We start from the raw sequence: 11818 nt of genomic DNA, 5'->3' as shown, positions 1-11818 counted from the left end.
TCACTAATCTGTTGAGGTTGTGAAGAATGAAACACAGTTTGTGTTGCGCGGGAAGAGGAATAAAGTAAACCGAATGCAACCTAATTAGCTCAGAAATCTGGCCTGGGATAAACTAGCGGACAGATGCTTCTTGGATCTTGCCAGAATTTACTTGAAACAGTAAAATGGAGACTCAGTGAAACAACGGGGATAATATGACACTGTTGTATAGCTAGCAGGAGTGGCAAACAATCACTTTCAAATCCCCTCCTTTTGCATAATTCTGAAATAGCGCCAATGTTTAAATGGAAAGTGCTACACTCCATGAAAAGACTGAATGGCACATTTTGAAGAACGTATATAGCAGGCGCGGGCAACTGGCATCTGGTTCGGAAGTAGCACTGATGATATATTGTGGGCCCCCTCAGCCCTTTCCTGCTATACAGTATATTACAACAGTCATCATTCATTGACTGCTTCTAAATGATAACTAAATAAACACAATCCCTCTATGTCACCAACAGGAGGTCACAGCATCGATGATCTGCGTCATGCCTTCAGATGTCATTAGTCACATGATGCGTAAAGCCGTCAACATGCTCTTAAGAAGACTTTTTGTTTATCCAGCAGCACTTTATTGGCCCAAGGATAATTTTTTTTCCCCCGACTCTTCCCGCTTACTACGTCATAAAATGGACGCGTATGACTGATTGTGAGGTTGCGGTCTCTGTACGTTTCATAAGTTGAGAAAGTGAGAACAAGATCGTTCCGCGATAAACTTTCAGAATGTGCTAAGTCACTGCGAGGCTTTTATAACTTCCATTGAAAAGGATTGTCATGCATTTTTTATAAATCAAGTGCAGATTTTTACTTAGGGCATGCTGCTTGTTGGTACATCAGAAGAGCTGCTAACAAAAACATTTTTGCCATCCAGCATAATAAACATATCATTTAGGTATACATATGACTATTATAATAAAATGCAAGTCAATTAAGGTAAAATATTGTGATATGTATCGCCATGGGATTACATAGGTATCGCAATACGTATCGTATCGTGACCCTGTATCGCAATACGTATCGCATTGTGAGTTTATCAGCTTTTGTTTACTGGGAAAGCCCAAACGTTCACACCTTACACAGAAGGTTTTTGTGTGAACGTGCAGTTTCATCTGCTGTATTACTTTTATTTTCATACAGTGTATGAACACACTCCCCAACTAATTTAAAATATCATTGAACAAGACTATGATTGAATACATGTCTATGCTTCTCTTCCAGGATTGAAGGTCTCTTGAATAAATTGATTTCTAGCTGCATTGTCAAACCAAAATGATGCATGAAGTGTGAGAGCATTTCAGATGTGACTCAGTATCATGTGTCCGGTTAGTTCTTTTGAGTTTTTAATAGGTACTTAAACACCTTTGAGCGCACGTAAGCGTAGTGTGTTTAGATCAGCAACGTACTCTTACACAAACTTCTCACAGGCCACAAATGAAGGATTTGTTGAATGAGCTCACAAGCATACACATCATATTTGTCAACTGTGCTTCAGCTTCACATCCGCTCGGGTTGCTTGGTAACAGATGTTCAAAAAGGCTTTTATTGGAGGATGAAAAGTGAAGTGACAGATGGATGTGCTTTGTCTGTATTACCACGGTGACGAATTAACTGCTAGAGGTGTAAAAGATGATTCAGGGTACAATGTGTATTAACTCATCAGTCATAAATAGCATTTATAGAGCATTTTAAATGACCACACAAAAAAGTTAAAATGTGAAAACAGTAAACTCATTTGGATGACCCCCCCACCCTGAATTAATTCTTGAAGTTCAAAATTTACAATATACAATAATTTTTAAAGGGAAAACTGAGCTCGGCAAGTAATCAATTATCAAATTAATCAACACTTATGTTTTATACCTTTTTCAATTTAAAATTGTCTCAATGTCCGCTTCTCAACAGTTAATTTCTGTAGTCATCCATTTTGTAGTCATCCTATTTTCTGTTTTCGGAATTAATTTGTATCAGTGTGAAATTAGCGACGTTCGTTACCACTTTGTTCCAACTGAGTATTAGTCACGATACCAATACCAAGTACCAATTCCACTAGTACTTTTGATATATAAAATTTTCACACACACATTATATATATATATATATATATATATATATATATATATATATATATATATATATATATATATATATATATATATATATATATATATATGCAACAAAAGAAAAGAAAAATCGAAGATCGAACAGAAATTCAGCAATATCTCTTGGAATCATTCAGTACTGCAAAAGAAATGGCCAAAATTATCAAAGAAAAAGCAAAGTGCCAAATTTTTCCATTGCTCTTTAAACTAACGTCTCTTGAGATACGCTGACGTCATGCATGACAGTGACTTTGTGAGGCATATTTTCCAAAAAATTCTGATTTTTACACCCCACGGGGAATTTCAACTGGAAAGTCTACAATGTTTAAAAAAAAAAAAATAGCTCTAAGGGTAAGATTGAAATTCATGGTGTGAAGGAGATGCTGTAATGGTTACATCTTGCAATACCTCCAATTCCCTGTTGGTGCAATGTGAAGAAAGACGGGTTAATCTTCTGCTCGATCCGCCCTTGTTATACAAAAGCAATCACCTTAACTGGATTCCTCTTAAAAAAAAAAAAAAAAAACAACACAACAATTATGGGAGTGGCAGCTTTGAGGCGATGGATTTCGATTCATTGCCTCATCTTGGTCCTTGTCCTCTCTCATGCATCCTAATCCCGCCACGACAGGCCTGACAGAAGGCTGCAATACGAACCACTGACTGGCTCATGCTAATAAATCAACGCCACTTTTTGCATTCCACTCAGAATGTCTTTCCTTTCAAAACATAGACTCTCAGGCGCTGCGTGAGTGGATGATGTCATAGGAAATCTTGTTTATGAAAATAGTTCAAGTGGTGCATTGTGTGAGGTCAAACGTGGTGTGACTTTATGTGCATGTCACGCGTTTGGGTACCCGTTACTTCAGGTTGATACACTATATCATGAGGGTGCGTGTAAACAGGAAGATCCAACTGGAGGGAATGCTGCTTTTAGAAAAAAAAAAAAAATCTCCTTTGATTCCACTTTTGTACTGAGAGCGGCAGGAAGCAACACCCACGATACGACAAGGTGCATAACGCCAACCGGAAAAGTGAAACTAACTTCTTAGGCAGCCAAATTACTTTGGAGATGAATACTCTGGATGGACTTGAAAAGATATCAAAACACTTCAAATACAGAATAATTCAGCATACATCCCACCTTTTGTCCTTATTTGATTATACCTGCCATAAATACACAAAGCATAGTATTTACATATTATTTCTTGCACATATAAATAATTTCCATTGCTGATGTATGAATTTTTTTTTTCCCAGGTCTATACTGCACTCCCTTTAAAAGGAGCAGATTGGGCCTTGTTTTTTTCCCCCTCCATCTGTAGAAAACAGGGGAGCTGTGATTGGCTGCTTTCTAGGTTTGATCATGTGACATTCACAAGCTGAGCTGTGATTGGTTGCATGAGCCCTGAGCACGTGATGTCATTTTCAGTCGACAAGTGGCAAAATTGTTTTTTCAAAGTATTAATTGTACGTGAAAAATAATGAGTATCAAATTAATTAGAGACAAAATATTAACTTTTTATTGGTATAATGGGCTAAATAAGTGAAGTATCCCTTTAATGCTAATATAAAATGCCAAATGTCATAGATCGGATAACAGAAATTAGCATTGATGTTATTGTAATTCCCGCGACCCTTGTGAGGATTAGAGGTCATGAAAATGGATGGATGGTTATTGTAATTATAAACCTTACAAAAAAAACTGCTATTTCAACACATACGCTGTAGCAACACATTAAAATATAGCACAAAAAAATACTTGAAGGCACAAATTCTATCTGCACTGTGAGAATGACTATTTCTGGAGTTTAGTTGGGGACCTTCTCTACCACTTCTTCCTGTTCCTTAAAGTACGTTTCCTCCAGTAGACTAAACTCAGACCTTCTGTAAATTTTAAAAACTCACAAAAACGATATAGCGGGGATGTGAATTATATAGCGGAGGTTCATTGCAATGTTGTATTTTAATTAACAGTTAAAGTTATACAACAGATGCTAACAACGACATAGCATATGGCCTCAAGCTTTTTGGTCCGAGTGGTGAAACACCAAATTACATAATTTATGTGCGTGTGCGTGCGTTTGAGAGAGACTGAGTCCAGCTGTGTGTTGAACGGGGGAGTCCTACAGAGAGGACCACTTGGGTCACTGGGGGAAAGGAGAAGGAAGGAGGAGGAGGAGGAGGAAAAGACAAATATGAGAATAGTGAAAGCATGAAACAGGATTACAGGGAGAGCAAATAATGTCAACAAAGCTGAACATGAAGTATGTCACAATATTTAACATGATACTTTTGTGCCTATGGAGAAAAATAATCATTTTGGTTAATATACCTCACCTGTGGAGGGTGGAGCCAAATATAATGCTGTCTGTTGATTGGTCAAAGAAAAAATATGAAAAGTAGACAGGGAACAAAATGGCGTCTACACTCTACAATTTTACAGTTGTATAGAACTTAGCTGCTGTATTTTAATATTTGTCATGATGTTGGTCCAAGGATTGCCGAATATTTTGGAGGTGGTACTTAGTCCTTCAACGGCAAGCTAGCGCAAGTGACCTCATTCAGCAGTCATGGTAGTCAAAAATGAGGTCAAATGATGAGGGGTGCAGTAGTAGGGTGAGAGTGGGAACTTAAGCGAGTGAAAGATTGGGAGGATGTCCTGTTTGGGTCATGTGCTTTGGAGCAATTTTACTGTGGGAAACTGTGTGTTTGTGTGAGGTCTGCTTTAGACACTTGTGAGAACTTACTTTTTTTTTTTTTTTTTTTTAAGGGCCCGCTGTTCATTCAGGACAGCTGTCAGCGATGTATTTATTTATTTATTATAAATCATTGAGGAGTCAAAACAGACCACTAAGGTAGTATGGATGTTTGTTGCCGTAAATTTGTGAATGAAGGAAAACATTTGCGTAAGATGTGTTATATACTGGTCACATTTTGATTTAATGTGAATTTGGCGTATTGGGAATTGTCTAACCATCACGAGAAGCCTTTCCTTTGTTTACATTTTGAATGTTATTCCCATCCCTTCCAATTTTGTGCGAATCATCTATTGAACCTTTTTTTTTTTTTTTTTTTTTTTAAGATCCCCATTTAGAGTGACATCTAGAGCAGATGTGTGCAAAGCTAGGCCATTAGCCACATACAGTATCAGACCCATCTAGTCTCTGACCATCCCTTGCCTGTCTTTATGAAGTAACAAAAAACTTGCAATATGTATTTTCACTTCAAAAGTTTTAATTTTGTACATTTTGTACAAGCAATGTAAGAGAAACGACTCGTGCCTTATTGCCGACTTGGCAACTTTGGCACTATACTTAGCGACAATGCTAGCAGTGGTCAGAGAATTAGCCCTGATAGTAATTTGGGTGTCCCAACTAAGAATGTCAGTTGCGTTAGCCGACTTAGCAAATTTTTCGCAATTTTTTAGCAAGTATTGTTCAACTGGCAACAACGCTAGTAGCAGTCCTTATGTTAGCATGCAGAGGATGCTAACATCTGCTTTGTTTTTGTTGCCTTGAACATAACAGACATGCAATTGTAGTTGAAATATAAGTCACAGAAGTAATATTGCAGCTAAAACACTTGTACACCTTGTGCGTGTTGGCACCATCTGTCATAACGGTATCAAAAAATACTTTTACAAAAATACTAATACAAGTTTCTTACCGTTTAGGCAGTTCGTCCACACAGAGGCTCGGTTTCAGAGGTTGAAACCGATCACTTTTGAGGCTCCAGAGTGGAAAGATTTCAAAACGCAACCCATACGTTCCAATGTAGACGCCACAGCGACTCTTCCGCTGATGACGTAATTCTCTCGTGACTGCGCACGAACCGCCAGTCTGTCAACAACAATGGTGGATAGCCATGTTGTCGTCGTTTTACACAATCTCCTTAGCTTGTGTATGCTTTTACGGTCAAATCTTTAATTTTGATACCGTAATCGTATGCCGAGAAACGTTTCTTGAGAGGAGTAATATGGCGGCCTTCCGGCTTCAATAGCCCGTCTTCTTCGCTTTTTCTTCTTCTACGCTTTCCGTTAACTCCCTATGGCAGCGCTACAGTGCCACCCCAGACTTGCCATCCTAGGCGTCTTCTTTTGGAAACTCGCATGTCTTGAGACGGTTCTTTCTGTACAAGATTTGTTTCAGGAACGAAGCCGGCTTTGCTTCCGTGTAAACACAAAAACCTGACGAGTAGACATGACATGAAAAGGGACACAGGGAAAACATGATCAAACAGAAAGCATAATTAAATCTAATGAAGGGATTCAAGGAATTTTACTTTCATACCAACACACATTTTCACATATGTCACGAATGAAAATGCAAGAGCTTTTGAATTGCACATTTTGTGCTGTACAAAAAGAAGTGTGTTCAAGAATAAAGTGTTCCTCAGCCTGGTGGTCCCCATCTGCCATTATGCCCCCAGCTAGTTAATAAGCCTTGCCACCAGTTGGTTGGCCATGACAGAGCAACTCTACACGGAAGTTGAATGGCACCCTCGTACTTCCTGTGCCGCTTTTGGTCAAAAAGCGCTGGGTCAACCCACTTCCCTGTATTCTTCTGTCAACTCTGGGAAAAAGATTTAATATCCTTCCTGCCGCCAAGTGGCTGGCTATTGGAGACCTTGTGGAAAACCATCCTTCAGGGAACCTGCACTGCTGATAAGTCCCTCCTCTTGTAAACTATGCTACCTTCAGTATGTGTCTATAAACACTCTTGTTTTATGTCTCAGAAGAAACAAAATCTCTCTGGTTCTTTCCTGGAGTTTTGGTGGAATAAATAGAGCCTAGCATGTGTTTGTTTAGATAGTAACTTATGATACTGGCATTGTATTGTGCTCAGTGAGTTTGTGGTTTCCGGCTTTGTCCTACGGGTCCACTCATTCTGGATTAGAGTGGGTGTCTACAACAAAACCAACATCATTGACCATCAGTGATGACTGCATTGTTTGATTCTGTATTTACACAATTACAATGATAAGATGTAACCGGAATGCCTTGGTTTTCTTTTTATTGTTTAATAGGTTTACATATTGCAAATTTGTTATCCATTCAAGACGTCTGGGCGTTTGCATACGTCAGTATTGTTGACGAAATAAAAGAATGATGTCTCTGCTTGAATACGTGCACAAATGCTTGAATAAACACTCCCAGAGAACCAATGAGCCAATTCAAGACAATGTGTTTCCAAGAAGAAATTCTCTGGAGGATGAAAAAATTCACCCACTCCCAATATTGTTGATGTGGAAGAACAATTAAGAGCAATAAAGTGGGATTGTTATAGATTTGTACGTCAAATTCAGGGGCGTCATTGTTTGTTGGCTTCCATTGCTATTATAAAACGTTTGGAAGAGATCCATATCAAGCTACCAAAGAACGTGTGCCGCTAATGCAACACCCAGATGCTTATATTATAATCACTTTGCAACTGTAACTCTGCAGTGTAATGTTTAAACTTTAAACAACATTTAAGAAATTGGACTGAAAAAAAAATTCGAGAATGACATCATCAGCTTCAAGTATTTTTTTTTCCTTATAAATAATTATCAGATTTTTAAAATTGAGTTTGTCTCTTAAAACTGCTGAATGCAGAAAATTCAATTTTGCATCGCTACTGCCACCTGTGGTTGAAAAATGAAACTGCACACACCCTTCTTCAAAGGGAAGTCAATCCCCCAAAAAATATGTTGTACGCGCTCGTGGAATATGACTTAAGCAGCAAGATCCAGCAGTTCTTATCAATATCAGAAGGCAGCCATTTTGCCACTTACTGTCGAGGGAATATGACAACACAGTTGCGCAGGTCTCAAATAAAAAACAATCACAGCTTAGCTTCAGAAAAAGGGTGAGCTGTGAGCAACTGTGATGTCATCTTAAGTGGCAAAATGGCCGCCCCCTGAGATGGATAAAAACGGCTGGATTTTGCTACATAACTCATATTCCACAAATGTAGTATTAATCAGAATGTCATGTTTCACTTAAAACAATGTACACATGATGTAACATCCACAAACAGAGAGCGGGAAATTCAAACCCTGAATCCTTTTAGTACCCATTGTGAACAGCTAAGGTGTTAATCTACTAATTAGAAGTTTTTTCAGTCATAAATGCTTAAAGAAAAAAAGGCTATTGTGAAGATATCTAGGGGCAATTTTTTTTTTTTTTTTTTTTTTACAAAGAGAAGCTTTAACAGTCATTTAAACAGAAGACGTCCATTTTGCTATTGACGAGAAACTTGGCGACCTGTCTTCAAACGATTTCACATAAGATCAGACAAAGGACCAATGACAAGGCAGATGAGGTCAGACATGATGACGAGTATAATGTTTCAGTGTATTAACAGTATTTTATTCATCAGTATCTGATAAGTTACACTGTTATAAAACTGCCACAAGAGACTCAAAATGGTTGAATCCTAGCGTTGTCTCATGTTTGTTTGTCCTTTCCAGTGATGACTGTCCCTTGAGTATGTCAGCAGTGTGTGGAAACTTACAGAATCCCTTTAAGTCCAAGTTTGGGTTGCTTTTCATCCTTTCATCATGTTGAAAATGTTGTCCACTGGGAATCATCTGAGTTCAAGAGTTCATCGGATACTTTGGCCTTCAGCTATGATACAGTGCTTTGACTGGCAAAAAAGTCCAAGGTCACTGGTCTCAGTCTGGCCAGTCGATTCAGCCATCGATATTGTTCCGCACTGGGTATGCACATATAACTCTAAGGCAAATACAATAAATAGATTGAAAAGTTTGGCAAATATACATGAACTCTTTCCAGAGTTGGATGAGCAACCAGTGCCTGAATGAACAGCTTCATATAAAGAAAAAAAACAACAACTTCATAATCGGAAGGTAGCAAACCGCTTCTACCACTTTTGATAAAACATGTCAATTATACAAATAAAAGTGGAATATAATAGTTGGGAAATAAATGTTAACCCTCTATGTCTTACCTTTAGCCTTTGTAAGAGACACAGGGGGCTTGAGACAAGACCTCTTTTTGACTGATTTGTTTTGTATGGTTGTTATATCAGTATGTGAACTTTTTTTTTTTTCCTTGAGCCTTGTCTTTTTTTTATTGCCTTGTCTTTTTTTTTTATCTCCATCCTACTTAGCATCTTCCTTTCTTATCTAAGGTCACTGGGAAGCGAGTACAACATGTCTTCTCGTTCTTTTTTCCTCTGTTGGTCATTGTTTTTCATATTTTTTAGACGGGTTATGTCTGTTAAGTCAAGTTTGTTGGTATGTACTTGTGCATTGTGCTACGACAATATTCATTCTTTGGGTTGGCCTTCATTAAAATTAGTTTATGATGGCATTATCATTTATTTATTTTATTAATAGATTTATAGATATATTATTTATTTTATTATTTTTATTTTTATTTATGAAATATTATATTATGTTAGCGTTCTTGGGTGTAAATCATTTTGATAAACTGGACGTTTCCTCCTTTGATTCATTTTCACACGGTAAAAAAACTAAACTAAAATCTAAACAAACCAAAATCGATCACAACAAAGATAACCCTTTTTTACGGTAGCGTAGAGCTGCCAATGTGGAGTAAACATTTTTGGCCGGCGAGTATGTTCGAACATACTCGCAAATATGTTTGAACGTATTTGCGACTATGTTCGAACGTATTTGCGAGTGTGTTCGAACGTATTTGCGAGTATGTTCGAACGTATTTGCGAGTATGTTCGAAAATACTCGCCAGCCAAAAATGTTTACTCCACATTTGCATCTCTATGCTTCCGTACTTTTTCTTATTGGAGAGAACATAAAAAAAATGTTTTGGTGTACAGATTAGAAAGTGAAACAGCACAATTGACCACCTTCAATTATGTTACGTAAACTAGCAACTAATTGAGTGCACTTTAATTTCAGGGGACGTCTTGATTATCCAAAAACGAAGACCTATCAGGACATGCTAACATGCTAAACAGGAAACATGTGCAGATGCGCTGATTCTTTTATTTGCCATTTGGATGGGATTAACGTCATTCTTGAAATAACTGAACGGCTCCAGTCTGTTTAGAGCTCCAACCGGATGATTTGGTCAATTACCCGTCCAAATGAATTGCACTGAGGGGAGAAATGAACGAGAGTAAACTGATTACAGGATGCTAATTATTGTCTCAAGACCTTCAGCAAAACTTTTGAACGCTGCGCATTGCTTACAGTGAGATTCTGATTATTCAGAATCCAGCTTCCCTCTTCCATGATGTCATAATGTCTCCGATCTCCCTGTCCTCTTAAGCCAGGTTGTCATTCCTCTTGCTGCACCAAACCACCAAAGCGATCATGGCCAAGGTGAGGAAAACAGGAATGAGGATGAGGACCGTCAGCGTCTTGTCCGGAGGGTCCGCCCATATCACCTGCTCCAACGTGCAGTTGGAGAAAAAGTGCTTGTGTATGCGGATGATGTAGCTCTCCACCAGTGGATTGGGCCAGTAGCAGTTGACAAAAAGCGACTTGGTCTCTGTGCAGAGCGTAAAGATGTGGTATTCGCTGCGGAGAAAATGAGGCAGACAAAGAAAGGATTATAGGAAAATCAGTATATTAGGGGTGTCAGGCGATTACAATTTTTAATCGTGATTAATTGCATGACTTCAATAGTTTTTTCAAATTTTATATCTGTCCTAAAGAATTTTTTTTTTTCCCTAAGATTTCATACTCCTGTTAACATAAAAATGAGAAAAAAATTTAAACTCACAGAAATACGGCTGAATCTTTTAGTCATTGATACATTAATTTTATAATTCATAAAATTGAAATTAAAATTAAAATTAAAACGATATTAAAAAAAAGAAGAAAAACGAGCGTGATATTGATTTGTGTTGAGGTCATTATCTGCCACTAGATGGCATAATTGCATTTGTAAGACATTGGTGACAGCTCACTGCTTTTTTTTCATATTAATTAAGAACTATCTAATCTTTAACATGAAGTAACTTGTGAAATTCTGCACATTTAAAAAAAATTTAAAATACAACTTGACCCAGGTCTCCACATGTGTATGCATTATTATTAAATGATTAAATATTAAATATTATTAAATCACCACATTTTTAAAACATTAGTGGTGTTAAAAAATACTTTAAATTAACTAGAAATGAACACATTAATTTTGACACCCCTAAAGTATATATATAGTATTTCTATTATTATTTAATTACAGGCTAAAGGTTTAATAGGCAGTCTTACAAAGAGGTGAACACGTTCCCATCTATTAAGCCTCAAATGACTTCAACATGAAGCCTTCTAATACAAAACTAATAAGTCGCACAAGTGTTTTAGTTACTGGCATTGAGAGCAGCCAGACTTTCAGCAAATAATCCATCATAGTGACATGGAATGTATTGCCTTCTACTCCCTTTTTGGCCCAGCAATCCCATTTGTCGCAACAAGCAAGCAGACGGATTCAGAGACTTCATGAATACTTAGAGTGGAGCTCTGATAAAGCCATTAAAACCACCTTAATCCCCCTGGTTTTGTCCAAAATGGCCAAATCTTCAGGTAGTTATCGTCAACCACTGAATTTAGCAACACTTGAAGTGTCTCACTTTACACTCAGTGGCTCCATATGTCCATATTTAAAAATGTCTTTATTATCCAACAACAGTACTTCCTGGAAGGTTGTTTGTTACATCAGCACTTCCAAATATGGGCACGCT

The 11818-nt window shown here is 37.6% G+C and overlaps 1 protein-coding gene across 4 annotated transcripts in view; it reads right to left on the bottom strand.

Annotated features, from left to right (window-relative positions):
* Positions 1-8471: 8471 nt before the first annotated feature.
* Positions 8472-11818, bottom strand: part of LOC144009277 (receptor activity-modifying protein 3) — a 29574-nt gene continuing 26227 nt past the window's right edge. For 3 of the 4 annotated variants that reach the window (XM_077508927.1, XM_077508929.1, XM_077508928.1), the window contains one exon: positions 8472-10652. In XM_077508927.1, the coding sequence (XP_077365053.1) occupies positions 10397-10652 (256 nt within the window). In that variant the 3' untranslated portion in view covers positions 8472-10396. The remainder of the gene's footprint in view (positions 10653-11818) is intronic. The other variant, XR_013280882.1, reaches the window with a different exon arrangement.

The sequence above is a fragment of the Festucalex cinctus genome, chromosome 20 (assembly GCF_051991245.1).
Source record: "Festucalex cinctus isolate MCC-2025b chromosome 20, RoL_Fcin_1.0, whole genome shotgun sequence".
Classification (NCBI taxonomy): domain Eukaryota; kingdom Metazoa; phylum Chordata; class Actinopteri; order Syngnathiformes; family Syngnathidae; genus Festucalex; species Festucalex cinctus.
Note: the sequence above shows the minus strand (reverse complement) of the source record. Positions and strands in the feature narration are given on the sequence as shown.